The following is a 12,397-nucleotide window of genomic DNA, read 5'->3' as shown; positions in this document are numbered from 1 at the left end:
GTTAAAAGATGGGTTACATTTCTGTAGCATAACCATTTGCCCTAGTGGGCTTTATTCTGGTCTAGCTGCATATAATGAAGGAAATATGGGTTCCATCCTAATTCTAAATGTAAACCTGAAGAGCAATACAGTGATCCCCCGGGTATTGCGATCCCGATAATTGCGAAACGGCTATATGGCGATTTTTCAACCCGGAAGTCAAAACACCATCTGCGCATGCGCGCCCTTTTTTTCTATGGCCACGCATGCGTAGATGGCGCCGGGCAGATCAGCTGCTGGGCGGCTTCCCTGGGTCTTCCCCCTCTTGCTGGCGGGAGGGCGAGCGGCGGGCATCAGCGAGGAGTTTCCCACCGCCCACGCAAACTCCTCGCTGCTGCCGCGCCCGCCGCTTGTCTTGTCCGCCCGCCGCTTGTCCGCCGCCTGCCTGCCCGCGCGCCCGCGGCTCGCCCGCCCTTCGCCCGCCCACGCCGTTCGCTCGCGCCGCTTCCCAGCTGAGTCCTGAAGCGAATTGGCTTCAGGACTCAGCTGGGAAGCGGCGCGAGCGAACGGCGTGGGCGGGCGAAGGGCGGGCGAGCGGCAGCGAGGAGTTTGCGTGGGCGGTGGGGAAACCCCAATCTTCGGCTCCTCGTTGCTGCGGCGGAAGTAAAAACACCATCTGCGCATGCGCAGATGGTGTTTTTACTTCCACAGCGCTACTTCGCGAAAAACCGATCATTGCGAGGGGTCCTGGAACGGAACCCTCGCAATGATCGGGGGACCACTGTACTTGCTGTTTGGGACTAGCAATCCTGGCTAGAATTCTTCTTTTTCACACACAAACGACTCCTTATTCTTATTTTAATCTTTTAAAAAAATCTGATAGTTCTTTAATGAGATTCAAGCCCAAATCTAGCGGAACTGGAGAAGGATTAATTTTTTTTTTTCTTGCTTTCAGAAACATGTGCTTGACAAGATTATGTATATTTTCACTCTCTTTTTAAATTGAATGGTTTAATTTGAGTAATTTAATTCCCCTTATTTTCTAATTCTGGATATAGGTTCAAAGGATAGCAAAATAAGAAATGCTGTTGAATGTTATCAATAAGTACAGAAATTTCTGATTTTATTTTCTAGCTGTGATAATAACGATTGCAAGAAACAGTGTGAACCAGAAATGGTAATTAAAAATCCATCAAACTCCACAGGTGAGATTTGAAATAAATTATTTAATAACCATTTCTTTTGTATTACATTTTCATTTTGCTAATATTTTGTTTTTACATTAACATGTATTTTTGTATCTTTTCAAACCAACAACATCTAACATGTTTTTTTTTTCCATTTAGAACTCATACCTGTCCTCATTTGCCTGACTATCGCCTTTGCAGTTGGTTTTATTGTGTTAGCATTCAAAGCCATCAAGAAATATTTTCCAGAAAAACAGTACTTTTCTTTCTGTAGTAAGTATCATTAATTGCCTGTTAAATACAAAGTGATTTATTTCATTAAACAATTACAGATCTAAAGCAATGAATCAGACTTGGACACAGTGAAAGGCTATCAACACTTCTTTTTTCATATTTGTCCCATTCATTTAAGATTGCAAAGACTCTGGGTTTTTGTTTGGTTTTTTTAAAATATATTTTTATTGGGTTTTTTTAAAAGACAAAGACAAGTCTAAACTACTACAAAAAATGAAAACCTAACTATGATCAGATCAAAACAGAAATAGTACACATATATATTAGATACTTATTGAATTTAACTCTATATTCTTATGTTAATTAAATTTCTTTATCTATAAAATACTTATTCAAAAAATATAATATAGTAAATAGCACATCTAACTTTATCATACTATAGGCATTTTTAAACCGTTTTACTCTATCTTATAAAATTTCAAAACAAAAAATGCAAACAGTTCTAAATTCTTGTTACTTTAACTTTTGATACTATTTTTAAAATTCCACCATTTGTATACTTTATCCCATATTTTATAAAACTCTGTTTCTACTTGATTATTCAAACGTTTTGTCATCATGTCTAATTCTGCACATTCTATAATTTTTTTATAAACTTCTAGATCCTTTGGTATTTCCTTTTCTTTCCATTTCTGCGCAAATGTAATTCTTGCCACAACCAATATATGTATTATTAAGTAATAAATTTCTTTTTTATACTTAATGTTTGAAATACCCAATAAGAAAAATTCAGGAGATTTTTTAATCTTCTCCTTTGTTATTTCATTTATCCATTTCTCTACTTTGTTCCAATATTTTTTTGCCTCTGAACATGTCCACCATGCGTGGTAATATGTACCAATTTCTTTCTTACATTTCCAACATACAGGTGAGACAGTTGGAAATATTTTGGAAATTCTATATTGTGGAAGGTGCCATCTATAAAACATCTTAATTTGATTTTCTTTGAAGGAAGTTAATTTTGTTATTTTCCAGTTATACATCCAGATCTTTTCCCATGTTTCTAAGTCTATCTCTTTGCCAACATTTTTGCACCAGCTGATCATGTTATCTTTCAATATGCAACCTATCCTTCTATGATTTATTAAGTATTTATATACATTTCCAATTACCTTTACTTGATTTTGGAGTAATAATTTACTTAATACGTTGTTTTCTTTTCCAAAAATATAAGTTTTTATATCCATTTGATATCTGGAACTAATCCGTATGTATTGCCACCAATCAATACCTAATTCTTGTAACTCTTGTTTTGTTCTGAGTTTTAATTGATTGTCCAGTAAATCCCTATATTTCCAGATCTTGCCTTCCTTTATTAAATTCGGATGTGTAATAGCTTCTATGGGTGAGATCCATTCTGGCATTACTAAAAAATGATTTTTCTTTATTTCAATCCATACATCAATCAGTGCTTTTCTAATTATATTATTTTTAAAATATGAATGTGTTTTAACCTTATCATACCATATAAAAGCATGCCAACCCACCATTAAATCATGGCCTTCTAAGTGAAGTAACCTTTGATTATCTAAGGTCAACCACTCTTTTATCCATGTTAAGGCGGTGGCATAATAATATAATTTCCAATTTGGGAGGCCAAGTCCTCTTCTTTCTTTACGATCGCCTAACGCATTTTGTTTTATTCTTGGTTTCTTACCTTGCCATATGAATTTTTTTATTATCTTATTTAATTCCATAAAAAATTTTGATCCGGGGTTTATTGGAATAACTTGAAAAAGAAACAAAATTTTAGGGAGGATATTCATTTTAATTGTAGATATTCTTCCCACCAATGTTAATTGCAAATTGTTCCAAACTTCTAAATCGTTTTAATTTGATCTAATAATTTTAAATAATTATCATTTTTTAAAGATATTGCTTTAGAAGTTATCCATATCCCTAAATATTTCACCTTTTTTGTAATTTTCATATTTGATAGATCTTCTAAATGTTTTCTTTGTGTCTCTGTCATGTTTTTTGTTAGTATCTGTGTCTTTTCTTTCTTTATTTTTAGTCCTGTGACTTTCCCATATTCTTCAATTAAATTTATTAACCTTGAGATAGATTTTGTGGGATCTTCTAAAATTAAAACCACATCATCTGCAAATGCTTGTACTTTAGAAGTCTCTTTTTATCTTCAATCCTTTTATTTCCCTGTCTGCTCTTATTTTTATCAATAGTGCTTCCAGGGTTAAGATGAATAACAATGGTGATATTGGGCAACCTTGTCTTACTCCTCGTTGTATTGCTACTTTTTCGGTCAGCTCGCTGTTTATTATGATTTTAGCTGTTTGTTCAGAATATGTGGCATCTATTATATTGAAAAACTTAGTTCCAACCTCCATCTTATTTAATTGTATTTTCATAAAATTCCAGTCTACATTGTCGAATGCTTTTTTCGCATCTAAGAATATAAGCGTCATTTGTTTTTCTGGATGTTGTTCATAATATTCTAATGTGTTTATTATTGTTCTTAAATTATTTTTAATTTGTCTTCCTGGTAAAAAACCATTTTGGTCACTATGTATCATATCATTTATAATATTTTTAAACCTGTTAGCAAAGATTGATATAAAAATTTTATAATCTATGTTTAACAATTAAATTGGTCTATAGTTCTCAATTTTTTCTTTTTCTGTTCCTACTTTATATATTAAGGTTATTAACGTTTCTGACCATGTTTTAGGTAATATGCCTTCTGCCATTATTTGATTACATATCTCGAACATATTTGAAAAAAATATTTCTATATCTAACTTATAAAATTCTACTGGTATTGCATCTGGGCCCGTCGCTTTATTATTTTTCTGGTTCTTTATAGATTGTTTTAATTCCATTTCTGTAATAGGTTTATTTAGTCTTTGTTGTTGTGTTTCTGTCAATACTGGTAAGTCTATATTTTTCAAATATTCAAAAATTAAATCCTCATTTATTTCTTCTCTCATATATAATTTTCTATAAAATTCTAATACTATTTCATTCTTTTCTTCTGTTCTGTTTCATTTTGCCTTTTGAATCTATCAAATTTTTATAATAATATATATTTTTTAATAGTAATAAAAGACCGAATTGCTAATTACTCAATTGGATGAAATAGGAATATTTAAATGAACTGGATACACGAATAATATGAACAGAATAAACTGAGCTGAATTTAAATCACTTCATTTGAATGAAATTTCACTGAAACTTTAACTACAGTGGTACCTCAAGATACGAACCCCTCGTTTTACGAACAACTCGTGATACGAACCCGGGGTTCAGAAAAATTTTGCCTCTTCTTACGAACTTTTTTCGAGTTACGAACCAGCGTTCGGAGACTGCTGGGAAGCCGCGCGGCTGTTTTAAAAGGTGACAGCCGGGCGGCGGGGCTTCCCAGAAGCCTCCCGAACGCCGGTTCGTAACTTGAACAAAGTTCGTAAGAAGAGGCAAAATTTTGCTGAACCCCGGGTTCGGTTCGGGAGGTTGCTGGGAAGCCCCCCAGGCCGGCTGCGACCTTTTAAAACACCCGCGCCGCTTCGCAGCTGTCTCCCGAAGCCGAACGCAGAAGTTCGGCTTTAGCGTTCGGCTTCAGGAGACAGCTGCGAAGCGGCGCGGGTGTTTTAAAAGGTCGCAGCCGGCCTGGGGGGCTTCCCAGCACCCCCCCAAACCCCGAACCTGGGTTCGGGGGGGGTGCTGGGAAGCCCCCCAGGCCGGCTGCGACCTTTTAAAACACCCACGCCGCTTCGCAGCTGTCTCCCGAAGCCGAACGCGGAAGTTCGGCTTTAGCGTTCAGCTTCAAGAGACAGCTGGGAAGCGGCGCGGGTGTTTTAAAAGGTCGCAGCCAGCCTGGGGGGCTTGCCAGCACCCCCCGAACCCCGAACTTTTGCCGAACTTCGGGGTTCGGGGGGGTGCTGGCAAGCCCCCCAGGCCGGCTGCGACCTTTTAAAAGAGCCGCGCCGCTTCCCATCTGTCTCCTGAAGCCAAACGCTAAAGCCGAACAGGTTCGGGGGGTGCTGGCAAGCCCCCCAGGCCGGCTGCGACCTTTTAAAACACCCGCGCCGCTTCGCAGCTGTCTCCTGAAGCCGAACGCGGAAGTTCGGCTTTGCCGTTCGGCTTCAGGAGACAGATGGGAGGCGGCGCGGATCTTTTAAAAGCTCACAGCCGGCCTGGGGGGCTTCCCAGCACCCCCCCAAACCCCGAATCCGGGTTCGGGGGGTGCTGGGAAGCCCCCCAGGCCGGCTGTCACCTTTTAAAACAGCCGCGCGGCTTCCCAGCAGTCGCCGAAAGCCGTTTTTTTTGCGGGGGGTTTTTTGGTTGCACGGATTAATTGACTTTACATTGTTTCCTATGGGAAACAATGTTTTGTCTTACGAACCTTTTGTCTTACGAACCTCCTCCTTGCACCAATTAAGTTCGTATCATGAGGTATTACTGTATTTGGAATAAATTTTGAACTGTTTATTCTATTTTTCTATTTTTTTTTCCTCTCCTATTTTTTTCTCTTTTTCTCGGAATCTGTGGGACTATTTTTTCTCACCAGGCATCGGAGGCGTAAAGATCCTGTTTTTCTTTTTCTAGTATTTTTCTCTTTTTATATAATAAGAAGACGTGGATTTTATTGTTATTTTTATTTGGACATTATAGGTATTACATTGGATATTGGCTTTAGAGTTTTTCTTTTTGGACATTTGCATTAAAGCATAACTCATATCTGGTTTATTTGGACTTATTAGATTTTTTTGGACCCCTTTTTCTTTTGGACTTTGAAATTCTCTTTCCTTCTTTTCCAATTGGTTTTTTTAATTTTTATTGCTAAACAATATAAATAATTTTCTAATAATTTTTCCTAAATAATTCTTAAAAAATTTTTTCTCTTTTCTCTTTACCCTTCCCCAGTAGAATTATAGTCTTCCTTTTTTTTGTTATTATTAATTAATTATGTGCTAAAAGTTTTGCTTCTTTCCCTTCTCCACCTGGTCCCCCCCCCCCATAAGCTTTGGATTTTAAAAGATTGAATTTTTTTTCTCCTTTCTTTTTCTTTAATTAATTACTGTATTAATAGAATTGAATTGATATTTCTTTTCCTTTTGAAAAATATTATTTTCTGTTACCAGTATTATAGACTTAAAACTTTTCTCTTCTGTAATTGAGAATAAATAAGAGATTGATTTAAGTAATTGCTAAACAAAGTAGAAATTCTGGAATATGAAAGGTTCTTACAGGGCACAAAGTGTAACTTCGGTGACAACAACAACCCGAAAACAAGCAACTACTACAGCTCCAACTTCAACCCCCACACCTAAAGTCTCTCCAACATCATCTCCGCTACAACAAAGGACCATAACTACAATGCTGGCCAAGGAGAAAGAAAAAGAGAAAGAAAAGTTACCTACAGATCCAAATTTTCAGTCTATTCAGGATGCATTAGCAGGCATTCAAGAATAACTCAAAATTGGGAAAATTACCATATTTTTCGCTCTATAAGACGCACCTGCTGATAAGACGCACCTAGATTTTAGAGGAGGAAAATAGAAAAAAAAATTTACGCCAAAAAGGGGAGAGGAAGAGAGGAAGGAGTGAAAGAAGGGAGTGAGGGAGGAAAGAAGGGAGGAAGGAAAAGGAAAGCAAGAAATGGAGGGAGGAAAGGAAGGAAGGAAGGAAAGAAAGAAAGGGGGAAGGGACAGGAACAGAGGAAGGAAGCAAGGAAACTTATGAAAGGGGAGAGTAAGAGAGGAAGGACTGAAGGGAGGGAGGGAGGGAGGGAAGAAGGTAGGAAGGAGAAAGAAAAGAAGAAATAGAGGAAGGGAAGGTAAAAGAGAGAAAGAAAAAGAGCAAGAAAGAAAGCAAGAAAGAGAGAAAGAAAGAAAATGAAAGAGAAATAAAAATAGAGAGGGGGAATGAAAGAAATGGAAGGAGGGAAGGAAGGAGAGAAAGCAAGAGAAAGAAAGGAAGCAAGAGAAAGAAAAAAGAATGAAAGAGCAAGAGAGCAAGAGAGAAAAAGAAAGAGAGAAAGAAAGAAAGAAAGAAAGAAAGGCAACTTCAAAGAAAGGCTCACTGAGCATCTCTCACTCTCTCTCTCTTTCTATCCCTCTTTCTTTCTTTCTCTTCCTTTCTCTCTCTCCTCTTCCTTTATCTCCTCTCTCTCCCTCCCTCTCTCTTTCTCTCCCCCCTCTCTCCCCCTTTCCCTCTCTCTTTCTCTCTCTCCCTCTCTTGCTATCTCTCCCCCCTCTCCCTCTCTCTTTCTCTCCCCCTCTCCCTCTCTCTTTCTCCCTCTCCCTCTCTTTCTCTCTCTCTCCCCCTCTTTCTCTCTCTTCTTCTCACTTTCTCTCTCTTGTTTTCTTTCTGTCTCTTTTGCTTTCTCTCTCTCTCACTCTTTCTCTCTTTTTTTCTTTCTCACGCTCTTTCTTTCTCTTGTTCTCTCTCTCTTGCTATCTCTTTCTCTCCCCCCCTTTCTCTCACTCTCTCTTTCTCACTTTCTCTCTATCTTGCTGTCTGTTGCTCTCACTCACTCTCGTTCTCTCTCCGTTCTTCTCAGCGGTGATGGGGCCGGCGAAGGTGATATTCAATGCCGGGGGCGCACGGGCGGTTGCGCGCGCTCCCTATCTCCCTGCTAGCCCACTCGGAATATTCAAAATAAGAAAAACCTTTGCCGGCAAAGGCTTTTCTTATTTTGAATATTCCGAGTGGGCTAGCAGGAAGATAGGGAGCGCGCGCAACCGCCCGTGCGCCCCCGACATTGAAGACCTCCGCTGAGAAAAGCCGAGAGGAAATGCCGGCAAAGGCTTTTCTCAGCGGAGGTCTTCAATGTCGGGGGCGCAGGGGCGGTTGCGCGCGCTCCCTATCTCCCTGCTAGCCCACTCGGAATATTCAAAATAAGAAAAACCTTTGCCGGCAAAGGCTTTTCTTATTTTGAATACTGTATTCCGAGTGGGCTAGCAGGGAGATAGGGAGCGCGCGCAACCGCCCGTGCGCCCCCGACATTGAAGACCTCCGCTGAGAAAAGCCTTTGCCGGCATTTCCTCTCGGCGTCAAGGAGGCTCAGCGGCGGGCGGAGAGAGGGAAGGGGGGGGCAGCGGGGTCCCTCCTGGCCTTGGCGGGCCGCCCGACCCTTCCCACCTCCTGCAAACGTGGCGGGCAGCGGGGGAAGAGCGAGGAGCCGGTTCTGGCGGGCGCGGGGCTTGGCTGGCTGGCTGGCGGGGGGAGCGCCGCTGGTGGTGCGGAGGGGGCCAGGCAGCAGCTAGCCAGCCAGCCGGCGGGATGGCGCTTCCGAGTTCGCAGCCTCCCCCCCCTCCCTGCCTGCATCTTCGCTCCATAAGACGAGGCTGATTTTTCTTCCTACTTTGGGAGGAAAAAAACTGCGTCTTATGGAGCGAAAAATACGGTATACACTAGTCTGGCGAACCAAAAGAAAAAGGGCGTAGCAATGTATATAGACGAATCAATTGAATCTAAAGAAATATACAATGATACTGATGGAAGGATTTTGATGGTACAATTGGAGCTAGAAACAAAACCTTTTGTAATTGTTTCAATTTATGCACCAAAAACAATTTTATAAAGATTTACATGAAAAAATAAATTGGCACTTTTTTTTACAAAATTAGAAATGATGGATTTTGGAAACAATTTTAGAATAATTAAAACCATTTATACACATCAGACCGCTAAAATCATTATAAATAGGGATCTTACAGATAACATAATTATAAAAAAGAGTGTTTGACAAGGCTGCCTGTTAGCCCCATCAAACTATATTCTGGCACTAGAAACGCTACTAAGAAATGTAAGAAACAGTTCAATAATCAGAGGGCCAAGGATTAAGAAAGGGGTACAAACTCCTAGCATTTGCTGACGACATGGCATTCATTATTGAAGATCCCCTAACTGCAGCTCACATTCTAATAAAATAAATTGAAAGATTTAGGAAGGTTGCAGACATAAAGATTAACAGAGAAAAAAACAAAATTATAATTAAAAATATGACCCCCAACCAAAACTCAAAACTAGAAGATTTGCTCGGCATTAACACAAGTAAAATACTTAGGAAAAGTAGTATCTCACAGATGCAGTTCATTGAAAAAGGATAATTATGATCCGCTTGTCCAAAAAACAATTAAGGACCTAGACTCATCGTCCTAGCTACAATTATCGCTTATGGGGAAAATATCTGCCATTAAAATGAATATCTTGTCAAAATTCCTCTTCTTTTTCAGATGATTCCAATTAGATTAAACAAAGCCTTCTTTATTAATCTTAACAGAATAATTTACAAATTTATATGGCTCTCAAGGAAAGCAAGAATTAAATCTAAGCTAATGCAGGATTATAGAACCGGGGGAGGGGGGATTTCAGCTGTTCAGCATCAACTTGAAAAAATAATAGTTTGATGAAAATGGTATACATTTATTGTTTTGTTTTGTTTTTTGTTTTTTCAGCTTCAGGTCAACAGACAAATAAGCAACATGTATCCATGGTAAGTCTAACACTCCCCATAGGTATGTCTCCACAAACTTAATATTCCTATTGTTGCAAAGTAAGGTAGATTAGGAGTCCTTAGATCCTGATAAATTTATGAATAGATTCTAGTTTTTTGTTTCTTAAATCAGTAGCCATTGATCCTTTTCCCCCACCAATGATTCATTTTTAGTGAACATTCACATCCTACAGTATGTATTCTTCTATAATGCTACCATTGGTTCAAACAACACTCATCTATAAATATGCTGTGAATAAAATTGTAATACAGTGGTACCTCTACTTAAGAACACCTCTACTTACGAACTTTTCTAGATAAGAACCGGGTGTTCAAGATTTTTTTGCCTCTTCTCAAGAACCATTTTCTACTTACAAACCTGAGCCTATGAAACTGTAACTGGAAAAGGAAGGGAGAAGCCTCCGTGGGGCCTCTCTAGGAATCTCCTGGGAGGAAACAGGGCCTCCACCCTCCCTGTGGCTTATTTATTTATTTATTTGATTTTTATGCCGCCCTTCTCCTTAGACTCAGGGCGGCTTACAACCTGTTAGCAATAGCACTTTTTAACAGAGCCAGCATATTACCCCCACAATCCGGGTCCTCATTTTACTCACCTCGGAAGGATGGAAGGCTGAGTCAACCTTGAGCCGGTGATGAGATTTGAACTGCTGACCTATAGATCTACTGTCAGCTTCAGTGGCCTGCAGTACAGCACTCTACCTGCTGCGCCACCCCGGCTTCCACAATCTCACGTATTATTTGCTTTTACATTGATTCCTATGGGAAAAATTGCTTATTCTTACAAAATTTTCTACTTAAGAACTGGTCATGGAACAAATTAAGTTCGTAAGTAGAGGTACCACTGTATTAATACTAAGCTTTGTAACAGGGGTGGATTCCACTTATCTTCCCTACCGGTTCGCATCACGCAAAAAACTCTCTGTGCATGCACAAAAGCCTCTGCGCATATGTAGAGTATTCTTTTGCCAGTCACAGCAACTGGAGAACCGGTTTAGGGACGTGGCCAGCTGGCAATTACCACCAGTTCGACAAACGTAGCCAAATTTCCTGCAACGGAACACATGAACTGGTCTGAATCAAATGAAAACCACCTCTGCTCTGGAAGCATTAAAATAAAGTTTGCAAGATACAATCTAAAATTAAAATTCATAAGCTACATTGTAAAACTAATCAGAAATGTAGCATCCATTTAGCTCTAATATTCAGATACTTTTTAAATAATTCCAGCTAAGATTTATAAATTGTAATAGAAAAAAGAGGTGTTTTGCATGTTATTGAGAGTATAAGCATTTTCCAATGTGTCTGATTAGCATCCTCTTAGAGCATTAGCAGGATACAAATAATATGCATGCTCTGTATAACAGGCATTGTAGAAAGATTTTGTTGTTTGCTTATTTAGCTTGTCAAACATGTATGAGAAAATGATTATATGTATGAACATAACATATAAAAAGTATAAAAAGATAAAATACATGCATAAGAAATGAGTACGAATAATGGGAACAGTAGGACAGGGATGGTGGGCATGCTGGTGCGCTTATGCATGCTCCTTTACAGACTCCTTAGGAATGGGGTGAGGTCCATGGTAGAGAGTTTAATGTTAAAGTTTTGGGGGTTTGAAGATGTGATCACAGAGTCAGGTAATGTATTCCAGACATTGATCACTCTGTGGCTGAAGTCGTATTTTCCGCAATCAAGCTTGGAGAGATTTACTTTGAGTTTGTATCTATGTTTGCCCATGTAATATTGCGGTTGAAGCTGAAGTAGCCATTAACAAGTAGGACATTGTAGCAGACAATTTTGTGTACTGCGCTTAGGTCAGACTGTAGGCGGTGTAGTTCTAGGATGTCCAGGTCCAAAATTTCAAGCCTGGTGGCATAAGGCATTCTATTGTGAGCAGAGGACTGGAGTACTCTTTGTGAAATACTTCTGGACGTACTCAATTGTATTAATATCCATTATATAGTGTGAATTCCAGGCAGATGAGCTGTATTTGAGAATTAGTCTGACAAAGGTTTTGTATGCCCTGGTTTGTAGTACAATGTTACCGGAGAAGAAGCGTCGCAAAATTAGGTTAACAACTCTTAATGCCTTTTTGGCAACGCTGTTATAGTCAGCTTTGGATGCTCAGCAATCCTCATTGCCTAGCTTTATCAAGGCAGTTAGATAATCTGAGCCAGAGGGAAACCCTTTTATTGACTTCATATTCTTTGACCATCTTACCAGAGGGAGTATACCCATTTCAGATGTAGGAGAACAGCCTTGAAATTTGGCATACAGAAAGCCATAATCAAATCTTACTTTAAAGCCATCACCATAAAGCATCCTGGAAAGGAGACAGAAGATCCAACTTCCTTCATAGATTCCTGAATTAGGAAAACCATCTACTGCAATTGGAGTATGCTAATCACTGAAAAGTTATAGTGAAAGTAGACTGCAACTGGCAGTGTGTATTATTTAA

The 12,397-nt window shown here is 39.3% G+C and overlaps 1 protein-coding gene across 2 annotated transcripts in view; it reads left to right on the top strand.

Moving 5' to 3' along the window:
• LOC139162006 (tumor necrosis factor receptor superfamily member 1A-like) overlaps positions 1 to 12,397 on the top strand; it is a 49,064-nt gene that overhangs the window by 23,708 nt on the left and 12,959 nt on the right. For both annotated transcript variants that reach the window (XM_070741919.1, XM_070741918.1), the window contains 3 exons: positions 1,114 to 1,184; positions 1,326 to 1,439; positions 9,878 to 9,915. In XM_070741919.1, coding sequence (XP_070598020.1) covers positions 1,114 to 1,184; positions 1,326 to 1,439; positions 9,878 to 9,915 — 223 coding nt within the window. The remainder of the gene's footprint in view (positions 1 to 1,113; positions 1,185 to 1,325; positions 1,440 to 9,877; positions 9,916 to 12,397) is intronic.

The sequence above is a fragment of the Erythrolamprus reginae genome, chromosome 2 (genome assembly GCF_031021105.1).
Source record: "Erythrolamprus reginae isolate rEryReg1 chromosome 2, rEryReg1.hap1, whole genome shotgun sequence".
NCBI lineage: Eukaryota > Metazoa > Chordata > Lepidosauria > Squamata > Dipsadidae > Erythrolamprus > Erythrolamprus reginae.
The sequence above is the reverse complement of the archived record's forward strand: the minus strand, read 5'-3'. Positions and strand labels throughout refer to the sequence as shown.